Below are 12,022 nucleotides of genomic sequence, written 5' to 3' on the forward strand. Positions count from 1 at the left end.
AGAAATTACTACGTCTTCCCAGAAGGTGCATGACAAAAGCCCTTATTTCACCAAAACCTCAACCAGGAACGGCCTTAAAGAACATGTATTAAGCTAATAATTGAAGATATAACTATACAAGTGGACACACTAGCTCTATTTATGCGATGAAGATTATTAGTTTCTAATCGCCAATCAGCAAATTGTAATGCAGCCCACGTAGGAGTGTGCCTGGAAAGGGCCAATACTACAAATTAGATTTGCATTGCTCTTAATTCGTACTTTAAATGAATGTTCCCTTTCTTAGTTATGGACCAGTTCAGGAGAGAGTTGGCAACTGATAGGACACATGATGGAGACACACAACTTAGAATAGAGCTGATCTCTAATTACCATCATAATTTGTTGCTTCTGCATCCACATACTGGTTGCTTCCAATAACTCCCTTCTGGATTACCTGAAAAAAATAGTTATACTTATCAGTCAGTTACTCTAAAGCAGCATGCAACAAAGTAAGTCACAATTGTAATATTATGCTATTTTTAAAACAAGTGACATAAAAAGTTAAAACCAAGTCTTCTAAGAACCACAATGTAAAGTAGACCTATGCGGGCTATACTTGTATGACAGACAAATTAGAAAGACAGTAAAGCCTTGCTTTTCACATGGGCACTGGTGTGAAAAAGAGCTATGTCACTGCTGTGTCACTTGCAGTAACATCAGCTACAAGATTAGAGGGAGGCACAGCCCTGGGCAACAACTATTTAAAACAATGTGATTGCAATGTTCTCAAACAAGTACACTGTTCCAATAGTGATCAGGACCCTATGGATAATCATTCTAGTGGTAAACTGTAGGAAATCAGTAGATTGCATTGTGTTTAGGTCAGGACCAGGCTTTCTGAGGAATTCTAGACTGGTGGAGAATATTTGGTGACTGTCACAGAATTAGAATACTAAATAAATCAAAATACATTCTTGTAGGAAAGTGACCTCACATGTTACAGTCTATCAGGTCCATGTAGGTTATTTCAAAATAAACCCTCAGCCTAGTCCTCAGCAGCTGTGTCACAAAGAATTCAGACTTGACCAAAAGAACAAGGGTCAAGCATTAGTAAAAAACATTTACATTAACGCCAATAGCTCCAACTCTCGCAAATGGGAGACCTATTGCATTGCAAAAGCTTGTTTAAATACTAGTTGTGTTTGCAGAGTGGTGGAGAAAGGGGGCTAGGCCTCCAACCAGCACCCAGTAATTCTGCTGCGTAGGACTTACAGGAGGTACCAGGAGAGCTTCCTGGCCCTTAAAGTCCTTCAGGAGTGGACTCTATCCCCCAACCCCCAACCAGTAGTGTGTCAGGAAGTGCATGTGCAGAGTGGTGGAGAAAGGGGGGGCATGGCCTCCTAAGACCTCTTAGCAATCCCACTGTGTGGGGCTTACTGGAGGCAAAAGGAGGGGTTATTGGCCCCCAAGGACGGGGCCAACTATCCCTCCTATTACCTCCACTAAGTCCCACACAGCAAGATTCATAAGTGCTGATAGCAGGCCATGCCCCCTTTGCCCACCACCCTCCAAATGCGCTCCTGAATGGGGATTGAAGTCCCCTATGTTGCTGGGGGTCCATGGGGGCCAACTAGCCTACCTATTATCTCCAGTAAGCCCCACACAGTGGAATTGTGGAGAGGTGGTCTCCCGCTCCTGATTTTTTTTAATTTTCTGCCAGATTTGCGCAATGTTAAAAACCCAAAAATGCTGTCAGGAACTACTGAACGGATTTACACTATTTAACAAAAAATTCCACTCTAGACCAAGAGCTAACTTATTGCCAAATTTGATGTAATTCCGTTCAGCGGTTCAGGCTGCAGCTGCATCAACCGTTTCTTATAGAAATTAACATGGACAAAAGCGTTTTGACACCCCGTCCTTTTCTCTGCCCCGCTCAACAAATCACCACGAAACTTTCAACACAGGAGCAGAATTTAGCAGGCCATCAGTTTTAAACATTTCGCGAACGGAAATATCAAGAAAAAAATCAGGATCCTGCAAATATAGTGTTATTTAATCACGTGCACAGAACCATCCTTATGGGAACTTGAACACGTGTTACCATCCTTGTGAGGACCTAGTCCATAACACCATTTGTGATTGAATACAGTCAAAGGCTTATGGCTAAATGTTTATTTTATTAATATACACAAACATAATTTAATCATATATGAATTGCTACATATATACTAGGGGTATACACAAAAGGCAGGTTATGTTAATGTGTCATAAAATATATCATGATGACAGAACGGCACTTAAAACTGTACTTAACCTATTTATTAGTGCTTAAAATCAGAGGAAATAAGGGACCTAACACATGATTACATTCACATATGGAACCAATGAATATGGTCAAGTGGAGCCCAGAGCTTGATTAGCTGCTTACATTTTTTTGTCAAAATAGCTATTAGACCACACCACACTAGAGATTCATGCAATATTAATGACTGCATAGCAGTAGTGTTGGATAATGCCCACAGAGATGGTATGACATCACTGCATTGAGATGGTGTGTGATAACGTCAATAGAGGTGGTATGTGATCACAGTAGCACAAGGGTCAGTATAGAAATAGTGTCTTCAGCCGTGATGAAAGTTACCACAAAGGTAGAATATGAAGATATTTTTTTTCAAGTCACCATACAAAAGGCATTGGATTATAGGAGTTCTCACAGAGATAGTGTGTGAATGTAATCATGTCCAAATTCCAACAGAGAGTGTGAGATTTTTGGAATTGTCAAGTCCCCGGAGTTAGTGCATAAAGAGGATTGTATTCAAGTCTCTACTGAATGAGTGTGGAAAGACAAAGCTTAAAGCCCGATACAGAGAATGAGAAACTGATGCTGTTCAAGTCCAAACACAGCTTGTGTGTAATTTCAGGAATTTGCAAGTCCTCACAAAGATAGTGTGTTATTATAGTGATGCTCATGTCTCACGGAGATATTGGGTCATAGTCATGTTCAAGTCCCCACAGTGAGTGTGGGATGATGATTGTATTAAAGACTCCACTGAAATAATGTGTAAAGACAAATCTTATAAACCCATACAGAAGGTGTGAAGCTAATGATGTTCAAGTCCAAACAGAGGTTGTTTGTAATCACAGGAACGCTCCAGTCCAAACAGAGCTGGCATGTTGTTATAGTGATGTTTGGGTCCCCACAAAGATACTGTGTTAATATAGTGTGTTCAAGTCCCCACAAAGATAGCATGTTATTATAGTGTTATTCAAGTCCCCACAAAGATAGTGTGTTATTATATTGATGTCCAAGTCCCCACAGAGATGTGAAGAGGATTGTGTTCAAGTCCCCACACAAGTAGAATGAAATCTTAAATCCCATTATAGAGAGTGTGAAGCTAGTGATGTCCAAGTCCACACAAAGGCTGCGTGTAATTATAGGAACGCTCAGGTCCCCACAGAGATGGTGTGTTATTATAGTGATGTTCAAGTCTCCGCAAAGATAGTATGTTATTATAGTGATGCTCATGTCCCCACGGAGATATTTGTTATCATAGTGATGTTCAAGTCCCCACAGAGACCGTATGGGAAGATGATTGCATCCAAATCTCCACTGAAATAGTGTGTAAAGACAACCCTTAAATCCCCATACAGAAACTGTGACGCTAATGACATTTAAGCCCAAACAGAGTTTGTGGGAATATACAGTAATGCTCAAGTCCCCAAAGAGATGGTATATTATTATAGTGATGTTCAAGTCCCCACAAATATACTTTATTAATATAGTGAGTTCAAGTCCCCACAAAGGTAGTGTGTTATAGTGATGTTCAAGTCCCCACAGTGATAGTGTGTGAAGATGATTGTGTTTAAGTCCCCACTGAAATAGTGTATAAAGTCAAAGCTTAACTCTCAATACAGAGAGTAAGAAAGTAATGACGTTCAAGTACACACAGAGGTTGTGTTTAATTATAGAAATATTCAAGTTCCCACAGAGACAGTATGTCATTATAGTTATGTTAAGCCCCCACAGAGATAGGGTGTTGTGGTGATGTTCAAGTCCCCACAGAGATAGTGTGGAAAGATGATTGTATTCAAGTCTCCACTTAAATAATCTGAACAAAGTTTAAATCCCCAGAGAGTGTGAAGCTAATGATGACCAAGTCCATATAGAAGTTGTGTGTAATTATAGTAAGGCTTTAACACCTACAGAGATGGTATGTTATATAGTGATTTTCAAGTCCCGACAAAGAAAGTATGTTATTATAATGATGTTAAGTCGCCACAAAGATAGTGTGTTGGTATATTGAAGTTAAAGTTCCCAAAAAGATTGTGTGTGATTACAGCGATGTTCATGTCATGGGGCGAGGCCTCTGCGGCCAACATGGTGGATACCTCAAGCAAGTCTCCTGTCTCAAAGCTCTTTAAATCAGGCTATTATCTGTCCATCCTATGGAATGTTTACCCCTAGCTTTGTGACCCAGCACTGGAGAGGCTGGGCGGCACACCACCCTTTTTCCAGTCCTGCTTTGAGCCAATGTCTAGAACCGGCAGCCAGGACTCATAGGCTGGGGGCTGAGGGGGGAAACCTAGGCCCAGCAATTCCCCTATCAGGCGGGGAAAGTGCCTGCGGAGTGCTTCTTGGAGGATATCAACTGGTCCCAGGTCTAGAGGTGTGATGGTATTGTGGTAACCTTGTGGCCAGGCCAAGTTGTTTTTAGTGCCAAGCCAGTGTGTACTGAGAGGCTTAACAGGAGGAGCTCTCCAGACCTGTGCCAGAGGGGCTCTGATCTGGATAAAGGCAGGCATTCGGCTAGTTCTATCACAGAAACTTTCTCTGGGGGTAGATTTGTCCGGCTGGAAGCCAAACTGGATGGCTCCTTGGCCCTTTTTGCAGGGTCATACCTGAACTCTGACTTCCTCCTAGCCTTTTTTCTGACATGGTGTAGGTGGCTTCAGGACTCTACACTGGACAGCAGTGCTAAAGTGCCCAAAGTGTGTGTGCTCTATGTGGCAAACATGGTAAGATTGGTCTAAACCTATTTGGAATATTTAAATTACCTGTCAGTCCCTTGTAAAGTGGTATCTCAGATACCCAGGGCCAGTAAACTAAATGCTACTGGTGGGCTAAAGCGTTGATTGCGCCACCCACCAAAGTAGCCTTTCAAACCTGTTTCAGGCCTCTGCCATTGCAGGGCCTGTGAGTGCAGTGTTACTGCCGCTGTGACGTGGCCCCTAAAGCGTGTGTGCCACGTCTGTGACCCCCCCTTTTACCGCATTTCAGTCACCCCTAAGGTAAGCACTAGCTGGCCCTATGGGCAGGGAGCATTGCAGGTAGAAGGTAGGACATGTACCTCAAGTGTGTGACATGTCCTGGTAGTGACAGACAGCCATTTTGGTTTCTCACTGCAGTGAGGCTTCCCTCCCATAGGAATGCATTGGGGATTCCCTGATAAGTGTTTCAGTGATAATTCCTGACATGAGAGGAGCAGAGTGGTCAAGTTTGGTATGTTTGGAATCGTGATAATAAATGCTACGCAATGGTGCGTGTAGATTTATTCTCGCTATTTTAGAAATGCCACTTTTAGAAGTTGGCATTTCTGTGTGCTATGCGTCTGCCTGCCTGATGTGTATTGCATGTCTGGCTCTGGAGTGACAGGGGCTGATGAGGTGTGTGTGTGGCTTCAGGAGGGCAGGGTGAGTCAGCACTAGGCTGCATAGGAGATCTGCATTGGGAGTAGTGGGAGGAGTAGTCCCCCGACCCTGAATAGGTCTGTGCCTGCCTGGTTGAGTGTTCCACTACCCCCCAGAACCGGTTGAGACAGGTTCCCAAAGCCCTGTGCCAGGGACAGGACAAAGGAAAATGCTGTATAAGTACTGGGGCTGTGACCCCATGTTTGTGTGTTTCTTTGTGCTTAGGAGATACTTGCTGCGCCCCAGGAGGAACCGCCAGTAGGGACTACTGGGACTTTGGGGGCAAGAGAGGATTGCTCCTGTGTTTTGGCACACCTTTTGTGCCCAACTTGCCTTTTGAGCCTCTTGGCTCCTAGCGCCTCGTGAGTGCTTCAAGGATCTGGCTGAAGGCGCAGAGGAGGACGAGAGGGTTGTAAACCAGCAGCGCTGGGCTGCAAAGTGCCCAGAGGGAATCCCGATGAGGGTATTCCCCCGCATTGCGGGAAGGAAGCGGGAGCCTATCCCTCATCTGAGGGCAGTCAGGAGTGAGGCTGCCAGGAGAAGGGGGAGCCTACCCCGCAATGGTACATTCAAAGGCAGGAGCCTACCCGCACTTTTGAGCAAGACGAGAGGAGTGCCACAAGCGGAAGTCAACCGCGCCCGACTGCGGAACGGGCCTGCAGCAACTACGGTGCCTCGTGGCCTTGCTTTTCCACCTCCTTTGGCTTCGAAGAGGAAGCCCAGCGGTTGCAGTCTGAGAAGGGGCCGGAGCGAAGCCCGATCGCTGGCAGGAGCCTACCTCGCAGTAGTGAACCTCCCAGAAAGGGATTGGAGCCTCGTGGGGTCAATGCCGAAGTTCTTGGTGGAGGCCACGGGGATCAGAGGTGTCCACAAGCAGCCCCGGTGCATGGGGATGAATTGGGTAGCATTGTTGGTACGGACTGAAGGCACCAGGAGGAGTCCAGTGAACGGGGCTCCCTCGGCACCGTGTTGCCCATGTTTTCTTCCTGCTGTTCCAGCTGCGCCGTGAGGTTGCGGGAAGCTATACCAAAGGGGGCAGTGTCGTAAGAGTCCCAGAGTGGGGCTCCAAGAGGCACAGGGGTGCCAAAGTCAATTTCCTCAGCTGCACCGCAGGAGCGCAGGCAGCTGCAACGTGGGACCATTTCTGTTAGATGAGGAGAAAGGGATGAGGTACACCCTACGCCCCAGTGCGTGGTGCACATTGTCTTTTGCTGTGTTGGCAGCCAGAGGGCCAGTTGAAAGGCCCTATAATTCAGAGCCCCGACATTTTGGACAGAGGGCTCTTGAGCCCCCCAGAAGGCCACTTGGCCAGGGGTCAGTGTTGGTAGGGCACAAGGCCCTAATTTGGTGTTTATGCCTATTATGATTATTGCATGATGTGTTTATGCCTACAGAGATTGCATAATGTGTCATGCTATGATGTTTTTGCCCAAAGTGATGCAGACCTAATGTGTTTATGTTGCTAATGCTAAATGCTGAGTACATTATTTGGCCAGTAGTTACTGGTTGTGTTTTATATTTTGTACATGTGCTTTGTGTTGGTTCTGACAGTTGCCCGATTGGCCCGGTCATGTATGTAAACCCCTGTAAATTGTTACCTGGTGCCAGTTGGCACAGTGCATATGTGTGATTATGATTCTAATGTGTTTTGGATAATACAAAGGCTATTTTTTTAAATAACCTTGTGTGGAGATTCTTTTGTGGTATGCGCTGTGTGTTGCTGCTGTGTATGTGTGGTGCAAACGCTTTACACATTGCCTCTGGAATAAGCCTGACTGCTTGTGCCAAGCTACCAAAGGGGTGAGCAGGGGTTTCTTCACAGTGTAACTCAACTGCCCTGACTAGAGTGGTGGTTCCTGCCTGGCTTAGGCACAAGCCCTAGCCGACCAGAAATCCAATTTCTAACGCTCCTCGCTTATCATAGGCAACATTTATGCCGTATCTCTGATAAGGTTCCTTTCCTGCAGTAATAGGCAAAATAGGCGCACCTCCCCTCGGTCACCAGGTTGATTTCAACAGCACCTTAGACAAACAGCTTGACCGTTCACACCTCCTCTCCCTGAAGCCCCTTGTGTCGCAGGGTGCTCAGAAGCTGGCCTACTGACCTGCTTATTGGTCCCTCCAGGAAGCGTGGCACCTTCACAATCCAGGGTCAAACTCTACTCCTTCTCCCCAGTACACAACCTTTAGGTTCACCTGGACAAGACAGTTTGTGGCCTCTGCTCATTGTTCTTCTCCTCTGATGTTTCGGACCTCAATCCCTTAGTGCTTTGTCTAACCAGAGGCAGAGCGCCCTCCCCTATTCCCACTTGGCTACTACAACCTTCAATGCCGGAAGACCCAACATTCTGGGGCACATTAGCGGATCAAATGACCAACTATTTTGAGCACAATGAGGGATCCACATCAACCCAGGCTACGGAATGGCAGGCCTTTTAAGTGGTCATCCAAGGGATGTGCAACTGTATGACCGTGGGTGAAAGGTGTGCTATACATCAGGATTTGAATGATATTGAACAATCACTCGATATCAAATGGATGAGGGTTGACAACCCTTCTCCCCAATCTTGGAAGGGCACTAGACGGCGCACAGAGGAATGGCTGCCTCTTGAGTCAGCTCCGCCGGCCAGATAACAATTGGCGATAAAAGCAGTTAAAGTGCACCAATCTGACAACGAGAAACAGCCATGGCTGTCGGAACATCTGGGGAGCGATATGGATGTGATCGCCTAGGAGAGGAAAGCATTCTCCTCCATGTAAGCACTGGAAGGAACTCCCGGGAGGCCGTGAAGCGAGGAGCAACAAGATGGCGGCGCCCAGGAGACAGCAACTCGAGGGTGAGTGTAGGTCCCGAGGCGTAACGAATATTGCCTTGCTGACTGGCATAACACGACATTCAACATCCGAAGAAGGCAGGACAGGAATCGCACTGTAGTAATGGCGCTGGGAGGTGCCATAGAGGGAACAGAACAATATCTAGCACATATCCAAGAATCGATCATCAAGATGGCGGCGCCCTACCAACGAAGCGCAAATTAAAACGGAATGGGGTGCGACTGGCGCTACGAGGCATATACTGCGCAAACAGAGACCAAGTGACTGCACTAAGGGGACAATGCACGAGTGAGTACACAAGCTTTCCGCTAACCGTGCTGTCACGCTGCTGAGCCACTAGCGACACAAGTCGTTGTACCCCCCTGCCGGGCTGAAAGACGGAAAATAATCGAAAAGTGGTTGCATCACAGGTACTGCCCCCTAAGCAAAGTGAGAAGAGCGTAAAGAACGGAGGTCATACAGGTGCACTATTGAACACAACTGATGGGATATAAAATTCGATATCGGTGGCATTGGCGTAATGTATCCAATATAAGTGTTAGCATGATGTACTTATCCATTCTTTCACCAGATATATATATATATATATTTAGTATTGGCCTAATGTGTCTAAACCAATATGCAGTTGCAGCTTATTATTCATGTGCTGCAACCCACTAAGCTATCTTTGTAAGGTGCAAGCTTCAGGTGTATAGAATTGTTACTGTAATGTGAAAGCTTTTATCTTATTCTTGCCTTCTCAGTAAAAGACCTGTTGTGGTACATTGCTTTCCTTTGGTTAAGTTTGCAATATGGATATTCCTGTATACTTTGCTATAAGAAAGAGAGGCTTGTTAATGACAGAGAGACTTCTGATGCAGACACTTGCTTTGCAGCTCCACACAGTTTGCTCCCCCTCCTTCTTGGAGCCTGAGCAGCTGAAAGTATACCGTCCGAGACCCAAGGCCACATCTTGCTTAGGACTACGATAAGCACATTCCTGCAGACACTGTTCCTGTACTCCCATGCCCGAGATAGAAAGGGAGTCACCCTTCCTGACCTCCCCAGTAATGAATAGCTTGAGCTGAGTTTCGTTCTAATCTATTGTGCCACATATGGGTTTTCCTCTAGGCTTCACGAGAAATAGAAACTTGCCATGTGTGGTGATTTCATGTGTTCACTGAAAGTATATCTGTCTGGTTTTGACTGAAAGCCATCAGTCTACTCCGCGCACCTAGAGGGGTGAGGATGTGAGAGGCTCCTCTGTGCAGAGTCCTTTGTATAATAAATGATTGACCCTTCTTCACTGCCAACTGACTGATTATTGATAACTGGTAATTGGGGAGGGGCTATTGGTAAGAATGGTTCCATAGCTTCATGGTAATGTAATATTTTGTATTCATTCACAACTCTAACACTCTCCTGCTTGTAGGGTGACATTGCGCAGCGTTCGGAGAGCCCGGGGCATAGTGACCATCGCCTTGGTGACTGAAATAAAGTGCTTTGCAGTGCCCGGAGACGGGGGGGACATGGATTGCGCTGGTGTAGCGGCGATATGAGGTAACATTGAGTGAGCAGATCCATTTTGCGCGCAAACTCCAGAATCGATAAACAAGATGGTGGCGCCCTTGAGAAGACGCGCGTATTGAAACGGAATGGTGTGCGACTAACACTGAGTGGCAATCACTGTGCGCACCGAGACCAGGCGACTGTTGAGGGAAGACATTGAATGCGTAGGATCGCCAGCAGAGGGCGGAGTTTGCACTTTCTATTAATCGCGCTGCCTTGTCACTGAGTCTGTGGCACCGCAAGTTCACATGGCCCCCTGACTGGTTGGGTAACGATCAATAATCGGAAATTTGCAACATCACAGTCACCAACATCTACGCAGAGCATGTAGAGGGTGGAAAACAGAGGTCAACCCAGACCAATATTGTACACGACGCGAACACTCCCAAGCTCGCATACAAGGTGACATTGCGCAGTAGACACTATGGGCAAGCAAGAGAAACTCCAATCGAAACTCACATTTGATGCTACTCATCATTCAGATACCGAGCAGGAGGAAGACACGCCACAGACCAACGATATGGAACAAGTCCTCAAAGCTATTCACAAAAGTTTGCAAGATGTGCATGGGAAATTGGATTCAATAACGCAAAGAGTGGACAACATGGCGGCGTAATTAGACAAACATGGCGAACGGCTCGTGGAAGCGGAAACCCGCCTGTCAGCAGTGGAGGATGAATCCCACAATACCACCCAAAAATGCTCTGAAATAAACAAGATCCTTGAAGTCATCAAGAATAAGGCAGAGGATTTAGAAGCGAGATCCCGCCGTAACAAAGTGCGAATCGCGGGACTACCAGAGTCGACCAACACCGGTAAGATGGAGACCCATGTAGAAGACCTGATACGGAACATCTTTGGTACAGAACACTTGTCAAGTATATTCATAGTGGAACGTGCCCATAGATCCCTAGCGCCACGACCGAAACCAGGGGCGGCTTCGTGTCCGATAGTTGCTCGCCTCCTTAACTACAGGGATAGAGATACCGTTCTGAAACTGGCCAGGGAGAAGAAGACAATCGATTACCAGGGCAACAAACTGGAGTTTTATCCTGACTTCACTATGAATGTCCTAGTAGCCCGAAGAGAATTTGTACCTGCGAAACAAAAACTCTGTGAGCTTGGCATTGAATATGCGATGCTATATCCTGCCCGACTGAGGATCTTTAAAGATGGCAAAAGCGTCATATGTCAGACACCCAAAGAAGCGCAAAACTACATCAAAAAACGAACCCAAAGACGGCGAGAACTAAGACGACCAGACCAGCAGCAGGACTCGGACTGTTCCCATTTGCGGCAGTGGTGATTCAACTCGCAACCTGGTAGCTACGGCGAAATGTTGGTATACCATGGACAGGCGTAAGCCAGACAAAGACTGGCAGAAATAAACCAGGCACACTACCCTTGAGCTAGTTACTAGCATACTCCCTGGTGGGAGTATGCTTCGTACCTGGCCCATCAGAAATGCTAACGGTAGTCACTGTCCCCCCCACCCAGACTGGCGGCTGTCAGTTCACACGTGAGTAACTGGCTTGTTGGGAACTAATGTGGAGAGTGGGGACTGATGGCGGTCCTTTCTTACCATATACGTATGTTCAGTCCCCTATTGTACATAAGGGCGTGGCAACGGTTCCATTAGACAATAAATTTGCCTCATGACAGGGGTGCCAGAAAATGCACCGCACGACAACCCTGTGTTGTTGGGGTGGGCCTGGGACGTTGACCTGTCAAAATCAAACACACCAGTCACGAGGATAGATGAGACGATTAGCTGTGCATTACTATGTATAAACCTAGAGGGCTAATGATTTGGTGCTTACGTAATCACTATAAATCTGGCCACATCCACTATGTTGGATGAAGTCGTGTGACCCGGGTGGACCCCCAATAGGGTGTTCCCCTACCACAATTCAATTCAATTCAATTCCCACAGTAATGACACGTTATGTTTTTTTAAAAGGGAGTG

General features: G+C 46.3%; 1 protein-coding gene across 2 annotated transcripts in view; it reads right to left on the minus strand.

Annotated features, from left to right (window-relative positions):
- Nucleotides 1–12,022, minus strand: part of NFKBIZ (NFKB inhibitor zeta) — a 542,353-nt gene that overhangs the window by 262,614 nt on the left and 267,717 nt on the right. For both annotated transcript variants that reach the window (XM_078657808.1, XM_078657809.1), the window contains exon 8: nt 373–436. In XM_078657808.1, the coding sequence (XP_078513934.1) occupies nt 373–436 (64 nt within the window). The remainder of the gene's footprint in view (nt 1–372; nt 437–12,022) is intronic.

Source organism: Lissotriton helveticus, chromosome 8 (assembly GCF_964261635.1).
Source record: "Lissotriton helveticus chromosome 8, aLisHel1.1, whole genome shotgun sequence".
NCBI classification, from domain to species: domain Eukaryota; kingdom Metazoa; phylum Chordata; class Amphibia; order Caudata; family Salamandridae; genus Lissotriton; species Lissotriton helveticus.